At 30.1% G+C, this 18,611-nt stretch overlaps 3 protein-coding genes across 5 annotated transcripts in view; 2 read left to right on the forward strand and 1 right to left on the reverse strand.

Annotated features, from left to right (window-relative positions):
• Nucleotides 1–18: 18 nt before the first annotated feature.
• PIG-G (phosphatidylinositol glycan anchor biosynthesis class G) lies at nt 19–3,808 on the reverse strand. The gene is made up of 13 exons (XM_035873747.2): nt 3,619–3,808; nt 3,330–3,528; nt 3,038–3,247; nt 2,775–2,963; nt 2,344–2,686; nt 2,051–2,247; nt 1,730–1,975; nt 1,458–1,636; nt 1,199–1,377; nt 975–1,128; nt 605–905; nt 342–514; nt 19–250 (listed from the first exon to the last, which is right to left on the reverse strand). Exons 1-13 carry the CDS (start codon nt 3,762–3,764, stop codon nt 19–21), a joined length of 2,748 nt encoding a protein of 915 aa, XP_035729640.2. The 5' UTR covers nt 3,765–3,808.
• Nucleotides 3,809–4,672: 864 nt separating this feature from the next.
• On the forward strand, nt 4,673–13,734 carry Isha (Insulator su(Hw) mRNA adaptor). 2 transcript variants are annotated; one of them, XM_035870310.2, is made up of 16 exons: nt 4,673–4,844; nt 5,417–5,545; nt 5,634–5,925; nt 5,994–6,160; nt 6,277–6,552; nt 6,665–6,811; nt 6,882–7,132; nt 7,244–7,429; nt 7,525–7,658; nt 7,732–7,940; nt 8,089–8,266; nt 8,542–8,624; nt 8,703–8,835; nt 9,010–9,237; nt 9,307–10,674; nt 10,771–13,727. In XM_035870310.2, the coding sequence occupies exons 1-16, from the start codon at nt 4,815–4,817 to the stop codon at nt 11,661–11,663; spliced, it is 4,704 nt and encodes a 1,567-aa protein (XP_035726203.1). In that variant the 5' UTR covers nt 4,673–4,814; the 3' UTR covers nt 11,664–13,727. The 2 variants fall into 2 exon arrangements, with proteins under 2 accessions (XP_035726203.1, XP_035725349.1); XM_035869456.2 differs by having other exon boundaries at nt 8,542–8,835; nt 10,771–13,734.
• Nucleotides 13,735–16,720: 2,986 nt separating this feature from the next.
• LOC118444867 (uncharacterized) overlaps nt 16,721–18,611 on the forward strand; it is a 12,166-nt gene continuing 10,275 nt past the window's right edge. The window contains exon 1 of one of the 2 annotated variants that reach the window (XM_085654973.1): nt 16,721–18,611. This exon is cut by the window's right edge and continues 291 nt beyond it. The gene's annotated coding sequence lies outside the window, so the exon portion shown is untranslated. The other variant, XM_085654972.1, reaches the window with a different exon arrangement.

Below are 18,611 nucleotides of genomic sequence, written 5' to 3' on the forward strand. Positions count from 1 at the left end.
TTATCAAATAATATGAATTTACTTAATATACTTATTTATTATATATTCTATCAAAATAATCGTTTCCAAAAACAATATAGTACAATTCATAACAGTTAAATAGATTGATTCATACAATAATTTTGGTGCAAATACGCTCCATATGAATAAATGATGTTTTTGAATTGTTATTATAAATGTATAAATAATAACTGGTACTAATTTCCATATCATATAAATTCTGTTGTCTGACAAAAGTACATAGTGTAAACTAAAAAAACAAAAAATAAATAACAAATAGTTCTTCATATATACGATTTTATATAATAAAAGAATTAATTAGCAATCGGAAATATACTTACTCATGAACTGATTTGTACGATAATGTTCTGTAATATATGTTTAAAAGATAAGCCAAAACTGGTGCAGAATATGTATTCACAATTAAATACATTCCAACAATAACAGGTCTATAGGATTGCAATCCTACATAGCCTGCTGCAATATCAATATCAGCAAGACTATTAGAATTTCCCTACAAAAAATGATATAAAACAATTAAAAATAAACGCTGCATTAATTTTCTTATTAAATTCTTAAAAAAAAAAATAGCATATATTAATACCTGATAAAAATAAAATACATTTCCAATCCAGGCATTTATAAATATATTAATTTCTCCTATATTATTATATTTCAATATTGAATTTATTACATAAATTACTATTAATTGTATCGGAAGTAATATTAAATTGTATGGTTGATGTAATAATGCTGATACCATAATCCATGCTTGTACAAGAAAAGATATGATATAATATAAGAAATTTGTTTTATTGCGTTTTGCTATTGAAATCAATCTGTATGCAGAGAATATACAGAATATTGTAAATAAATTCCAGAATATTAGTACTTCCTTTACATCTCTGAAAAAATTAATTATATTTCTTTTTCTTATATTTTATTTTATAATATATAATTTAAGAGATATTTACTTAGATGAAGGGTATAATAATATAGGTATGATGGTTTGATTGTTCGTGTGACGAAGATAAATACATAGAGATAATCCTATATTCAAAAATAAACTATACCATCTATAGATTGATTTTTCATGTACAAAACCAATCCATACTAAAAGTGCAAGAGCTAAAACAACAAGTTTTTAAATTAAAATAAATTTTTTACTTATAATATAGATACATATGTGAATAATTACCAATAATGACAAAGATTGTTATATTGACTTTTGATTCTTCTTTCATTAAATATCCTGCAATATCAGGAAGATGATTATATTTATTACCAGTACTGTTAAGCATTCGAAAGATTCTATGTCCAACGAGCAATAGCAATATTTCAATAGAGATTAGAAATTGTGTGCTATATACACGTATCCTAGAAATGTAAGTTAAAATTAGATTTTTTTTTTTTTTTTTTTTTTTTTTTTTAATAATTAAAAGCTATATTAGACTTACTTGAAAGATTTCATTGTTATTATTTTGTTATTCTTACAAAGCAACAGTACAAGGAATGAAACCCAAAAAAAATACCAAGTTTGATGTTCTTCTTCCACATAACTACTGCTACCTAGACTTATAGCATGTATTAATATTCCACAGAGAAAAATCCATTCGAATGTTTTATAATTTTTTAACTAAAAGAAAAAATTTATATTAATATATATTTTAACATTGATTATATATATGTATTATCATTTATATTATATATCTTTATCAATAATTCTTACCTTGATGTTAAAATAATGATGATATTTTATTTTAGCAAGGAAGTAACAGTTTAAAAACAAAAGTCCAATAATGCTTAATATAAATACACAATTTTTTATATTATTAAAAAGAGATAAACTTAAGATTTCAAAACTCCAGAAAGAAATTATTATTATATATAACAATAAATTTGTCATAAATAACTTTAATACTTTTTTAAAAGTCACTAATGAATGATATTGGTCATGCAATAAAATCCATAAGATCTAAAATATAAAAATAAGATAATTCTATATATATCCTTGATTATTAATCCATTGAAGTGAGTAGATCATACATACATGACATAGAAACAACATTGCTGTAATCATTAAATGCGTATCATTTTTTAACATATTTTTTACTAATATTTCTTTCATTTCATTAAGTGCCGAACGATACGCAGCTATAACATCATATCCTGTTTCATACGAATTATTAACTGATTTTAGCCAAGCAAGATGAAGTTTTACTGCATCCATGTATTTATAATGAGCATCTGTAAAACTAATTTTAAATGCAAATTTTTGAAAAAAAAAAAAAAAAAAAAAAGCTTTTTAATTTGCTATAGATATACATTATGTAATATACTCACATTGAAAGTTGTAGTCAGTCAATTTTTTGAATTGAGTGTGAACTTGTTTTGCATTGTAATAAAGTGCAAATAATTTTCTAGAGATAGGTAAATTATCTAATAAATCTAATGTCACACTTCCAAAATTGGAATGTGGTATAGGTAAACCTAATATCACAGACAATGTTGCTGCCAAATCTAATTGAGCTATTTTTTTTGGTCGAGTATGCGATTTAGAACAATTTGCTCCAATTGCAATGACAGGTACTGTAGTTTCTTGTAACGTTGCACCACCATGACCTCCAGAATCTTTCATACCATGATCTCCACAAATTATAAACAAAACAGAATTACCACTTTCATTCTGATAAAACATAAAATCTTGAAATAATTCAAACAATCCTTGTATCAATAATATAAAGAAATATTCATTAATATTATTATAGATTTACCCAATGTACAATTTTTGAATATATTTGTGCTATAATATTATCCATTTCAGTAAGTTTTGGTTTGATTAAAGAACTAAATGGTCCAGTTACATGCCCAATATGATCTAATCCTAGATAATGGAGAATCATTATTGACCAATCATTATTATGAAGTTCATCATCTATATGTCTTGTAACATTATTGTCTACCTAAATGTATTATATTAGACAGTTATAAATAATATAAAATTTCGTTATACTATATATCATCAATTATTGCATACCTCTGTAAAATCGGTAACAAAAAATGATGTAGTACCATCATAACGTTTAAATATAGTAGGAAACAATTTCAGCCAGGTGTCATCTCCATAAAATACTAAATCATGTTCATGAGTCTTTGCTTGGAGTAAAATATTGTCAATTAATATAGGCTGGCTTCCTAGATTTAAAACCATGTCAACAAAAGTTGGTACTCTCCCTGTTGTCATTGCCTATTTTTGTTTAATACATTTTAATAAAAATACTTGATAATATTTTTTATTAAGATAAAATTATAAATTTAATTATATATACTTTTATTCTAGGCATTGTCACTGTTGGTGGTTCTACTTTCGCTTGCAATAAACATGCAAACGAATTCTCTATAAGTTTATTTGTTATTGGCATAGCAGCTTTTCCAATCGAATCTGATACAAAATCCCAACGAAATGCATCGATTACCATAATTATAACTTTGTTCACTAATGGTTTATATAAAATATCTCTTTCTATCCTAAAGGATAAAAAAAAAATACTATACACATTTACAACTGAATTTTTTAAATGATTTATATTTTTATTCAAATCTAGACACAAAACATACCTTATGTTATCTATAAATTGTGGTATATCATTTATTGATGCTACGGTATTATCATAATGTACTATAGGAAAAAATCCATAAATAAATAAAGCGATAGAAAAAATTCCAACAATTAATGTATAAATTGATCTAATATTCTTATACATATTCACTTTTGTGTTAATAAAAAGTATAAATATTTTATAATATTCTGTAGATTACTTGTGTGTCAAAATTTCTGTGATTGGATTCGATAAAAAATTGCGAAAATAACTGAAAGTCTTTCAAATCTTTTTTTATTCGCAATTAAAGTGCAAACTTTTATTATATTATGTTATAATCAAAGATAAAATTTTTAATACTATTGTAGGTTATGTCATCGAAAACAGATAAATTGATAATAATTCGTATTTCCCGCGTTTTAAGAATAAATGAAAGTAATATTTGGAAAACAATTGTAAGTGACTTATCATATTGGTTATTTTCGTTGTTGATAATATTATATTCTATATTATATTATATATGAAAATATTTGATTCTTTTATTTTATTATTCTATAAGAACAATTTTTTTTATCACGTTTCATAATTGTTCTTTGGTATTAATTTTTGTTCTATATTATTTTTCATTCAAACTAATTAGTAACCAATTAAAAACGTTAGATTCAAGTTTGCAAAAATTTCATTGGATAAATGAAATACCTTATCTTTATATAAATATATCTAGTAGAGAATATAAAATAAATGTAAATATTCATTATTTAAATATTTTATTAAAAGTATAATCATTTTATTCGTTCTTTTGATAATATAATGTAATCATCTGTATTGAATAGTTGAAATTTTGTAATTTTTTATAATCAATATTGAATTTTTATAAATTAAACAAATTTAATTTAATAATTAGAAATCTTATAGAATTTTTCTTTTATAATTAACATTATTAGAAATATATATTAATGGAATATTTCTGATTATTAAAATGTTTTAAGTTAGTTTGAAAAATGCGATGTATATTGCCGATTGATACGACAGGTGTGACGTCACATCGCCGCCCCGTGATGCATATTGGGAAATGGACCTGCCATCTTGAATGGCATGGCCCAGCTACACAGTGCGTGATAAAAAGACATGCAATTTATCGCGAAGCGCTTTATACTTTGCCACACGAAAGTGTATAAAACTTAGTGACTGTTCATCGAGCGAAATTTTTGCACGATGGAAGCGGTCAAAGCATTTAACGCAGAGGTAAGAATAAGATTTCTCTAGGTTTTAGAGGTCATCGTCGAAAAGGCAATCCTCCCTCTCTTTAGACTTTACAGGGACGTCGCGTACATCAAATTAGTATTGTTGATATTATGTTATGGACAATACTTTTTATATTATATTTTTCCCAAACAAATAATTTCTTTTAAAAATACAATGATAAGTTATATATCCTGAAGACGCTAATGATACTCTGCCATTACTTTATTTTTCTTGTTTTTCTAACGTAAATTAAAAAAGTTTAATTGGATAATTAGACTATGTCAATAAACAAATAGTTTACATTAATTATTATTGCTATATTATCTGAATCATTAAATATTTGATTTACTTAAACAAATAAAACTGTGACATAATTGTAATATACGTATGTATTCTATATAGATTTCATTTTTCAATTTTATAATTTTAACAAACAAAACTTTGCTCGATTAAATCCCTTTTTGTATTTATAATATCGCGCATTCATTTGTGAAATATTAATTAGATTTTAATTTTTTTTTTCATTTGTACAAAATTTTAAGCAATCTTTCTAATATTAAAATTTATTTCAGCTTTCTGCGCTGTATGATGTTAAACCGCCAATTTCCAAAGCTAAAATGAATTCTCTTACACGCGGAGCTATTAAAGCAATAAAATTTTATAAGCATGTTGTACAAAGCGTGGAAAAATTTATTCAAAAAGTAAGTTTAATTAATTGTTTATTTAATAAAAAAAAAATATATATATATATGTATATATATGTGTTCGTATTCATTTATTTGTTTTCAGTGTAAACCGGAATATAAAGTGCCGGGATTATACGTAATAGATTCAATTGTAAGACAGTCAAGACATCAATTTGGAATGGAAAAGGATGTCTTTGCACCTCGCTTTGCAAAAAATATGCAAACTACTTTTCTTAATCTTTTAAAATGCCCGCAAGAAGATAAAAGCAAAGTTATACGTGTATTAAATCTTTGGCAAAAAAATGCAGTTTTCCCTCCAGAAGTCATACAACCACTTTTTGATTTAGCTGATCCCAATCATCCTATTCATAAAGAACAACCAGTCAACGCAAATGGTAAATATTTTTGTTTGTATGATTTTTCACAATTTTGGAATCATGTTTTATATTAATTTTATTTATAGGTACATTGAACGCATCATCTGGTAATAACCTAAGCAATATTTCTGCAGTAACAAAGACTCCTCCATCTACCGTAAAAGTTGTTGCAAAAGATCAGAAATTATTTTCTTCCACTAAACCGATTGATCCAGTATGGCTAGCACAAACAAAAATAGAGACAGCTAACATAGTCAGTACAAATGATTTTACGGAAATAATTTAATGAGCTAACATAGGTTTAAATTAAAATCTACAAAATGTTGCATTGTGTATAAAGTTAACAAAAATTCTTTTCCATCTTTTTAGGGGCAATCTAATGCAAATCAAGTTGACTCATCGTTTCTTGATCAGTTACAACATTTGCAACAACTCTTGTTGAAGAAGCAAGAGGCTACAAATGAATCGAAGACTTCCGTAAAATTTGATAAAAAGCTTTTAGATTTTGATTATGGAGAAGAAGAAGATGACGACGTTGTGGTTGCAAGTTCCCCTACTACTGCTACCACTGCTGCATCTCAACATAATGCTGTATCCACAAGTAATAGTTTGGAAAGTCTTGGATTGCTATTGACAAATCCTGAGGTATTAATGTTTTTATTCTTGGTAAAAGGATGAAAATATATTTACAAAAGCATTCTCAATATTTTGGTAATTGTTATTGTATTTTATTTAGTTAAAATATTATCGTATATAGGTACTTAGGCAACTGCAGACATTACAACAAACAATGCAAGGAAATATATCTTCTTCGCAACATGAAATGGAAGAAAAAATGCGTAAATTGCAACAGATGAAACAACAAGAGGAAGAATTTGATAAACATTTGGCTCAAACTGTTCCTGTATGTTACTAAAACATTGAAATATTTTGGATAAATTTGAAATAGTCCTAAATATAAATCATGTTTTTAGAATTTACCTTTTGCATCAGAATGCGAGCTGAAACCTACAGACATTCTGAAACCAAACCAACAAAGTACATATTCAACAAGTACAACTACTGGAGTTATTCAAGATATGAGCCAACCACCGCCTGGTTATCCTCCAGCTATGCCATATGTTTCGCAACCTTTGTCAAACATGAGGCAAATAAATCAAACTGGTCATCAAAATCAAAAAAGTCCTTTACTCGACGAACGCCAAGAGTCACAAGATTTTTCCGGGTAATTTTTACATGATACTAAACAATAAAAATATAAATGGATATATATATATATATATATATATATATATTATATTCTCTGTAAAAAATAATTAATATATTCATGTTACAGAAATGGTGCAAGACGCGATAGTAGTAGTGTTGAAATTGTAAATTGTGATAATACTCGATCACAAAGTAGATCGCCTGAGAGATATAGACATCATAGTCGGTCTAGATCACCTCGGCATAGAGATAGAGATAGAGATAGAGACAGAGATAGAAAATCTCGATCTAGAAGTAGATCAAGAAGAAGAAGGTAAGTAATTTTATAGATACATACATGTATATCAATTTGATATATTCGTAATTATATAGTATAAATTAATTACTCTGATATTTTTTCTATTATAGATCACGATCTAGAGATAGAGGTCGCGATAGAAAAAGAGATGACAGCCGAGAAAAAATGACAGAAGAGGAAAGAGAAAAGGAAAGAGAACGTCGTAAGCGTGGATTACCTCCGATAATTAGAGATAAATTAAGCGGTACGTTCAAAACCTGATTTTATATTAATAATATTTAATCATAGATATATCAGGAAAAAAAATGTTCTTGTAGTTTGCAGTACAACACTTTGGGTCGGTCACCTCTCTAAATTAGTACATCAAGAAGAATTATCTGACACATTTGGAGAGTTTGGTGACATTGTTAGCATTGATCTCATATCACCTAGGGGTTGTGCATTTATTTGCATGAACAGAAGGCAAGATGCATATCGCGCTCTTACAAAATTAAAGAATCATAAAATGCAAGGAAAAGCTATAACTGTAAGTTTATTATTTATATATATATAAAAAAAAAAAAAAAAAAAAAAAAAAAAAAAAAAAAAAAAAAAAAAAAAAGAAAAGAAAGAAAAAAGTTATTTTACAAAATTAAATTTTAATATTATTGAAATCATATTTTATCATTTTATAGTTAGCATGGGCTCCAGGTAAAGGAGTCAAAGGAAAAGAATGGAAAGATTATTGGGAAGTAGAACTTGGTGTTAGTTATATTCCATGGAATAAGTTACTTAATATTACGGATCAAGATCTAGAACTATTGGAAGAAGGTGGTATGATAGATGAAGATACATTACCACCAAATTTGAAAGGTATATATAATTATTTTGACAAATTTTATATGAATTTATAAATACGCATTTTTTCGTTTAATATTAAAAATGCAAGTTAATTCAATTATATATAATACGTTTGTATATAATGTAAAACAACTTGCTAAAGTAACTTTGAATATCTGAGCCAATTTGGATAAATCAATATTAATTTGGTCAAGCAAATTCAAAACATTTGTTTCAAATATAATATTAATATATTATTGACAAATACTTGTTATATAAATTGTTATTTATGTTTATTCATATTACAGGAAAATTGAAGCATTCTGGCGGGAATATAGATATCATGCAACATCAATTACAAATGCAACAACAGGCGTTAGCTGCTGCATCGGTAATTGGTGCTCCAATTTCAACATTAACAAATAATATTGTAAATGTTATAAATATTTCCAATGCTTCTACTCAACAGCAGCAACAACCGCAGTTAGTCGATACCAGCCAACCACCGCCAATACGACCACCAACATCAGCTGCACTTTTGCCTCCTCCAAACACACAATTACAAATGATGCCATCAGCTTTTACAATGACTGGTGTTCCTCGTAAGTTTTATTTAAATTCAATTATTAATATACATTTTAATGTCGTAAATTTGTTGTAATATGTAATTAGCATGTACGCTACTGAAATTGATAATTGTAAAATAGTACAAGACAAAGTTGTATCTTAGTTAACACATTCTTAGTATATTTTGATACAACATCAAATCATGATAGGTATGATAGGACCTATGGGTCTCCCTATGGCACACAGTTTAATGCCTAATGTTCCAATTGGAGTACCTCCACCCAATATGCAAAGTCTCTTGGGACCTCCAGGAATGATGCAGACTATGCTGACTCCTCCTGTCAATTCTCCATTTGGTGCAAGCGTTGGTGTAGGTCTTTTAACACAAATTCCATTACCTGCACCAGCTGCACCATCGGATAAACCAAATTCAACTGGTATGTGATTTATCCGTTTTATAATCTTCGTCAGACACGTGAATCTTTTATAAAACGTTTATGATCTAGGAATGCCACACAATGTTCCACCGATAGGAGTACCTCCACCTACCTCAGAAACAAACATACCAAATCTACCAATGCTTCGTCAGTCTTACGGAGTAGGGCCAGCACCGCCGATGCAAATGCAACTACCTCAACATCACTCCGATGATATGGATGTTGAAATGGAAGATGCCATGCCACTGAACGTGAGCAACAACACTTCCAAAGAGAAACCAAATTTGAGTGATCAGCTTATAGCGGCGATGAACATGGGTGCAGGCACTAGTGACAATAGGCTAGAAAATGATCAACAAAATATCGATTATAAAGAAAGAGATAGAGATCGTGAAAATAGAGATAGAAGGGATCGCGAACGTGACAGAAGTGATCGTAGTGATGTCAATGATTCCAGGATGGATCGTGGAAGAGACAGAGGAAGAGGAAGAGATCGAGGTCGTGATCGCCGTAGAGATACGAGAGATGGAAGAGAAAGGGATAGAGATGATAGGAGAGATAGAGATAATAGAGATATAAGAGAAAATCGTGATAATTCTATGAGGCATTCAGAATGTTCAAATATATCAAATCAAAATCTTCAAGATAACGATGCTATAGCTAAGAAGGATGGGAAACCAAGTCTTGCTGAACGATTGAGACAATTAGCAGATGGTACATTGCCAATAGACGATCGTATGGATAGAAATATTCGAAGCAATAGAACCGAACGAAGTAACGAGAGAACTGAAAGAAATTTTGAAGAAAATTCTGGAACTCGAAGACCGAACGATATGCCATTGCCCTTGATGGATATACCAAAATTTGCTGGTAATGTGCAAGAACGTGTAGATTTTCCTCCCAGAGGACCTGACTTCCGAGGTGGCCCACAAGATCCTCGAGATTATCAACAAAGAAATTTAACGGATAGAGATAGACAAAATTTTCAACGGGGATCTAGTGGACCATTAAGGGGATCCCAGATAGATGATTTTATGGATCCAAGAATGCAACCTGGAAGATTCCAAGATGACTTTGAAAACAGATTAGGGCATAACGGTCCACGATCGGATGAATTTACGCCTAGATTAGGACCATCTAGAGAAGATTTTGATCGGTCGGATATAAGAAATCGAAGACCGGTTGAAGATTATGAACGAGATCGTTTCGAATATGAAATGCGACGCGATGGTTTTGATCCACGTTTGCAGGATGGTTTTGATCCAAGAAGTCATGGCGAACGACCAGATTTTGATCCGCGAAGAAGAGATTTCTTTGGAGGTCCGATGGAACCTGTTTTTGGAATACCACCAATGATGGGTTTGCGAGGCCCGAGGGGCCCTGTAGGACCTGAAGGATTTGGCCCGCGTGGCTCTGGCATGGGATCAAGAGGTCCAGGTAAGTTTTTCAATGTTATTAACAATGTTTCTATATATATGCGTATATATATTTGTCATTTATTGTTGAGCACTTTCTAAACACGTACTGCTTCAGGACCTTTAATCTTCCATCCTCGAGGTATGGGTCCACGAGGAATGAGAATTCGGCCTCCGTTCGGACCACGCGGACCCCCACCGTTCGATCCTAGAGAAGCTGATCCATTCTTCCGGCCACCATTTGATGATGTACGCGGCCCACCAGGTCCACACATGAGAGCGTTCGGTCCTATGGGTCCGCCAGCTATGCACGGTCCCGAAGGACCTTGGAGAAATCAAGAAGGTGGAGCACCGCCAGGCCCATGGACATCCTCTCAATCTAGTAGTACTCCGGAAACTGATAATCACAATCAGAGAGAAAATCATCTTGCACGAGACAAACAAAAAGGAACAAAGCATACAGATTATAAAAACAATATTTCAGATAGAGAAAGTCGTAACAGAAATAGAAAATCAAGATGGGGTAATGTAAGTCCCCCTATAACGGAAAATACAGACGAAGCGACATCCACTGAAGGAATTGATGATAAGACGGACCTAACACAGGATGGAAATTTCGAAAATATAGAACCTAAATCGGAAGTAATTACCGAATACAGTCAATCAGTACAAATGGAACATGATAGTCCTGCTGACAGAGAGCACATTGAAGAACAGAATGATGTTCATCATTTAAAAATTGAACAAAGTGAAGAAACCAATAACGAACTACATGAAAATCAATATAATGAAGAAGAACAAAGTAGTTCCTACCAATCTAACGTAGATGCATCTTCTGGCAATGATGTTGAACAAAATCAGTGTAATGATGATAAACAATGTGAATATCAGACAGTCAGTCAAACAGAGGACTCGTCACAGCAATGTGTAGAGCAAATTGAAAAATCTGAGTGTGTGAGTGAAAATAATAGTGACCAACAACCAATTCTGGAGCAAGTAGATGCTTTGTAAAAGGTTCAACGTTTGAGGACTAACCAAAGTAAAGCAAAGAGAATCTACGAATAGATTCATGTAAAATATGATTCCAAACAATACTTTGTACATAGAGTCATGTTATTACGCAGAAAGTGAAATGAATTTGATTATGTGGACTTGGAGTACTAAACTCTGGAGTGGTGAGGGAGCTGTGGGTCCAGTGAGTTCTTTTAGAAAGTCTTTTTTTAAAGTATTCATTTAAAATACATACGGATTTTAAGATTTCTTCCTGTATAAAAAACAAAAACAAAAAAATGCTGCTTAGATCTTGCTGTGATAGTGAACACAGGACCTATCTATTATGTAAATATACATGCAAAATGCAAGTAAAGTCTTAGGGATTTCTTCTTAGATAACTATAAAATTACATATTTGCCATCTGTATTAAATGCCAGTTAGTTCTTCATAATCTCATTAAGGACTTGGATATAGTTAATTTTGAATCATACATCAGGTACTGTACAGCGAGAGTATATCGTACCTTATACTCTAAATAACTATTAATTTATTGAATTGTACATACTTTTATATTTTCCTAGCAGAACAAATGAATGAATATATTGTGCTAACGGTCATTGCTAAATCAAAGAAAAAAAAAAAAATAATAAATATTTTATATATACTGTCTTTGATAAAAAAATAATGGCCTTCTCATTCCGATTTGTGCGTAGCTCCCAGTCTTGCAGTTATCATTAAAATTGAAAAAGCTATGTATTAAAATTACGATCAGTTTGCCATGAATTGTTATAAATTATTAATATGTAACCATATATATGTATGTATATATGTGTATATATATGTATATATATACACACACATATATATATATATACATATATAGATTTGAACTTTTAATAAGTTTAAAAAAATTGTTACATATTCCTTTACTGGTCCCTACAAAATTTATTTTTCTATTTAAATGTAATGAAACACAAGGGTATTACTTGTCAATACTTTGTTATTTCTTATTCATGGCACAAATTCATTTTATTCTGCATGAAATTTTTTCTATTTATCGTAAAATGAAATAAACTACAGAATAAACAGTATAATAGGCAATATGGTATTGCATTAATGAAGCAAGTAAAATGAGCTCTGGATTCCGTATACAACTTGGTTCCTGTGTTCACGCACGCACGTTATTGCACGCCGCAGCGATGGAAGACTCGTGCTTGCGCTCAAACTGAGTGACAAGTACAAGGTACTGTCTACATTATATTCACATAAACTAGTCGAAGAATGTGACACTGACTATTTAAAAAAAAAAAAAGAAAAAAAAAAGAAAAAATTTTGTTTAAATCAATATCAGCCCGCACCACTCCAGACCAAAGCCCATTTTACATATATATGTATGTGTGTGTGTGTGTGCGCGCGCGTGTGTGTTTTATTATTATTATCATTATATATACATACATACATACATGCATATGTATTACATAGTGAATTATTGTGTATCTCTCTAACAATAGGATAGTGTAATTGCTTACAGCTCAGAGTAGCGTTACGTATTGACAAATGCACTTCCATTATTAAAAAGAAAAAAGAAGAAAAAGAAAAAAAAAGAAAAAGGAAAAAAAAAGTATCCCGAAATTTAAGCAATGCATAGTTTTATAACAAAATGTATATCATTTTGTTTTTTATTGATTGAGAGGAATACATTGATATAATTCACTCAAAGTTTATGGCAATAATTTTTCTAACGGTTCATATAGAAATTTGTTTCTATATGAACAATACTTTCCACTTTGATGTTTATTTTACTTAGAAATAAGATACGTATATAAGCATTTTGCTTTTTTTTTTCCTTGCTTTACTTTGTATTTTCAAGTTTTTAGGTACTTGCATATGTGTGCAAGTAAAGATACAATATATTTGTATCTGAAAGATAATTATGCACGTACAGCTTACTAAAAAATATATAATACATTTATCAGAAGTATTAATAAATAATGGATTCAAGAATGAGAAGAAAGAGAATGTTAATAACAATATTAATTTAAGTTATATAAAAAAAAAAAAAAATGGGATACGAATATATTACTTATATTATGTTATTTTAATGTCTTAATTATTCTAATCATATTAGAACAACTCTAACATGATTATTTAGTGAAAGAGTGTATGAATAAACTCGATATTCACAATGATTGTCTTAGATTTTTTTCATAGTTTTATTACTTATCTTATTAATTTACTTTACGAACTATTATACAACAATATTTACAACCTTAGTAAATGCTCGGAGATAAATTTTTACTTGATAGAAAAATTTTCAAAAGTACACTGGAGTGGTGTATGGCACTACTGAGATAGGATTCATATTACTCTCGGAAAACGTGCTAAAGTTCATTCGATACATCAAAAATATTTACTTTTATATTGACATTATAATACATCCAAAAGAGATAAAGCTTTTGTTTTCATAAAAATAAAATATTATAACAATCAGAAAATTATAGTATACGCACAAGATTATAATATCATTATATAGAGTACTATATATATTTTTATTTTTACATTGTATATGCTTGTTTAATAAATAAATTAAAGTTAAATTACTGAATGTCTAAGTTAATGATTTAAGATTTTCAAAATATATTTTATGTTTTCATATGCGTAATATGAATCTGTATCTTATAATATTTTATAAAATTTCACACAAAAATAAGATAATTATTAAGCTTAATCACTAACACATGTACCCGTTTAATATAATTTTCTTTCATCTTTAACCATGCATTTTTCAATATCAGCGTTATTTACTTATTCTCTTATAATATACATACATTATGATCATTTATATTAAATATTTACATATATACACAATTCTGCTCTTCCTGCCATCAAATGTTTATCATATTATAAAGGCAGATCTTTGTAGCTCATACCGAGTGTATTTTACATTATTTAATCTGCCAGTATTTTACAATTAGTATAAAGATTTACAAATGATGATTCTGATAGAAAAAAAAAAAAAGGAAAAATAAGAAAAGAGAAGAAAAAGAAGAAAAAAGTATGATTATATTTAATACCCATTGAATTATTAAAACACAATTATCTAATTAACCAGAAGCCTGTGCAAATACTAAGATTTATAAAAACTAAAATGTGTAAACTATATCAGAGATATAAAATTTAAAATGTTTGTTAATGTTAACTAATTTTTTATATGGAATTAGCGATAACCTCTTAAATTGACATGTATAGATGAAATAATATCAATATATATGTATATGGCACTTATAATCTATGTTAAGATTACATTGTACATGTGTCTGTAAAAGGAGAATTTAGTTGCAAATTAGAATAAAGAAAAGATAATCATTGATTAGTTTTAGTTAAAGTAACAATCACAATTATTATTTCATTAGAAAATCATTTTTTTTTTTTTATTAATTTTTTGTAATGAAAAAATTAATTGGCAGATTACTGCGATATAGCATATATTAAACAAGTTTTGCTTCGTGTTTCATAATTAATATGAAAAACAAAAACAAAACAAAAAAAAAGAAAACAAAGAAAACAAACAAAAACCAAAAAGAGAAATGTATCTGGCCGTTGTAACTACAAATATTATTCTTTTTTTTTTTTTGTTTTTGTTTTTTTTTATTTATTATCAACATAATAGTATATGTGCAGGCTTTAAAGAAAATGATAATTTTAAGATAATGTACATTTATATATCATTCTAACAAGGTTCCATGTAAATAAGTATGTAAACATGTTTATAATAATCGGTTGCGTTTATGCATGTATGTTAAATTATTTCAAGATATAGAAATCTTTATAATCCATCTTAGACGAACAAAAAAAAAGTTAAGAAACAAAAAAGAAAACAAAAAACGTATTAAAATGCATACTTATAAAAACATAGAAAAAGAGAGAGAGAAAGAGAGAGAGAGAGAGAGAGAGAGAGAGAGAGAGAGAGAGAGAAAACGAATAAAACAAACAATACTATTGCCTTCACACCATATAAGATGGTATAAACTAGTAAAAGAAATTACATATGTATTTATCTTAAGAAAAGTATCTTTACACGAATGTATATAATGTTCTTATCGAAAATTGTTAATTATCATCACTATTAATTAGTTAGATGAACATATTCAAAAACCAGATACATTTCTTTTCTATTTTTGTTCTTTTCTTTTCTTTTTTTCCTTTTATTTATAATTTTTTCTTTCTTCTTGTTTTTCTTTTTTTTAGGTTATAACACTGTATATCGTATTATGCTAGTAGCGTAATAACAATGTGCAAATATTTTGAACATTGGCAATTGTATTACAACTTTTGCGCGCATTGTCATAAATAAAATCTGTAATCTTTATTAATCAATAATAAAGGAACAAAATGTGTGTATGTATATATATATATATATATATATATATATATACATATACATATACATATATATAAATACATATACATATGTATCGTTGTCCAAACGTAAAAAAAAAATTTTTTTTTGAAAAGAGAGAGAGAGAAAGAAAGAAATAATTCCTGTCTCTATAAAATGTTACATAGCAAGAAAATGACGTATATTTATTACGTATTAAATGGTTAAATTAATATGATGCAAATATTCAAATGATTTTCATTTCAAATGATCAGTTTACATTTTATGTTTTATTTGTAAACCGAATCATTCTAGCTTCATTTATTTTCAATATTTCTATACGATGTATATATATATATATATATACATGTTTATATAAATGTTTATATATATATATATATATATATTACAATAAATAAAATAATATCTGCAACTTAATTATTAAAAATAATCGATTGATCCAATTGATTTCATGAAAATTTCTATATAAGTATTTTAATACGTTATCACCGAGTAAAGTTTACGAGGACCAATCAAAGATGAGCTTTAACGAAATCGCTTGTAATGAGTGAGGTTATGATTGGTCGATATGGCGTAACTATCATCGATAAAACGATCGCTTTATGAAGGGTTACCTTGAAAATATCAGAGTAAGAGAAAGACAGAGAGATAAAGATAGAGATAGAGTTAGAGAGAGAAAGAGAGAGAAAGAGAGAGAGAGAGAAATTGAAAGAGAAAGAGAGAGAGAAAGACAGAAAGATAGAGAAAGATAGAGAGAGAAAGAAAGAAAACAGGGGGAAAAGAGGAAATCTAATGCGAAGAGAAGTAATTTAATATGTCTATTCTAAAGACACAGTGTAACGAGCGATTAAGTTCGTCAAGGTCATCAAGAGAGCGTCGTAGGAATGTACGAAGGAAGCTCTCCTCTTTACCCTACCATCGTCGGCCCATAAAATCCACTGGAGGATCCCCCACATTGCATCCAGGAGAAAAGCCATCGCTTCGAGCGATCGCGCGATGTCAACGAGACGGAGAGCAGCGAGAAAGAGAAGGAAGGAACGTGTCAATCTGTATCGCGGAAAGTCCACGGCTTACGTACGACGTTAGTAGTATACGACGATACTGCCGGTACTTGGCCGATCTGTCCGGGTAGGGAAACAAGTGTCTGCTGTGTACAAGATGGCGGCGCCCGGGGCTTTCGCTCTCGTGAAAATCGCAATGAAACGAGTGATTGTCTCTCTGTTCTAATTACAACAACACAACAACAACAACAACAACAACGAGTTAGAAAAAGAAAGAAAGGAAAAAAGAAATAAAATAAAATAAAATAAAATAAAATAAAATAAAATAAAATAAAATAAAATACGACGAAAAAGAGAAACGACAAAAGTGTGGTGGTTGTTGGTGGTGTGGTTGGTGGTGGTTAGTGTTAGTGGTGTTGGTGGTGGTGGTGGTGTTAGCTACGCGATACGGCCCCAGGAGGAGAGCGGTATCGCAGAGAGCCGAGAGAGAATCCTCGACCGTCGAAGGATGTGATCCGTAGAAGAAAGAAAAAATAAAATCCCCTGACATCCCAAAACCCGGAGCCTCCTTAGCCCCGAGGCTGCCGAGGTAGGAGGCAACGGGGAGAGAGAGAGAGAGAGAAAGAAAGAGAGAGAGAGAGAGAGAGAGTATAATATATAAGGTGTAACAATTTCTTCTTTCGTTTCTTTTTTTTTGGTTCTTTCTTTTTTCTCTCTCTCTCTTTTTCATCGGCGAAGTCCTCCTAACCAAAGGGAAGAATAATATAATACGTGGATATATATATATATATATTCAAAATTTTCGGAAATAATAGAGAAAATTCGAAGAGAGATATGATATAAGGAAATAAAGAAATAATAATAATAAGAAGAAAAAGAAAACGAAGAAGAGGAAAACGAAGAAGAGGAAGACGAAGACGAAGACAACGAAGAAGAATAAGAAGAAGAAGAAGAAGAAGAAGAAGAGATTGACGAAGACGAAAAAGTCGTCAATCGGTCGTTTGGTTGGTCGGGCGGTCGGTCGGTCGGTTGGTTGGTTGGGGTGTCAGAGAATCAGTCAGAGTGCATCGGTTCGTCCTTTTTGCGAAGGAATTGTCCTTCTTGTTCCCTCCCTCCTTCCTCTTCCTTCTTCTCCATCCTCCCTTCCCCTTTTACCTTCCTTCTTCCTTTCCTTCCCAGGGCTTTCTAGAGTAAACCAGGTCTACTAAGAACCTTCGTTTCTCTCTCTCTCTCTCTCTCTCTCTCTCTCTTTCTTTCTTTCTTTTTTTCTCTTCCCCTCTGTCCTATCTATCTATCTATCTCACTCTCTCTCTGTCTCTCTGTCTCTCTGTCTCCGTCTCTCTCTTTGACGCACACGCAGGCATACGCTCTTCCTCATCCTCTCTTTCCACCACTCCACCCAGTGAAGAGAGTTCCTTAGCTCAAAGACGACGCGTACGCCTTGGAAGGCCAAGGAAAGATTTGCGACACGACGTCACAACAACAACGTCGTCGACGACGACGACGACGACGAGAACAGCAGCAGCAGCAGCAGCAGCAGCGGCGGCGACGACGACGACGACGACG

Source organism: Vespa mandarinia, chromosome 2 (assembly GCF_050613455.1).
Source record: "Vespa mandarinia isolate Hongniang chromosome 2, ASM5061345v1, whole genome shotgun sequence".
Taxonomy (NCBI): Eukaryota; Metazoa; Arthropoda; class Insecta; order Hymenoptera; family Vespidae; genus Vespa; species Vespa mandarinia.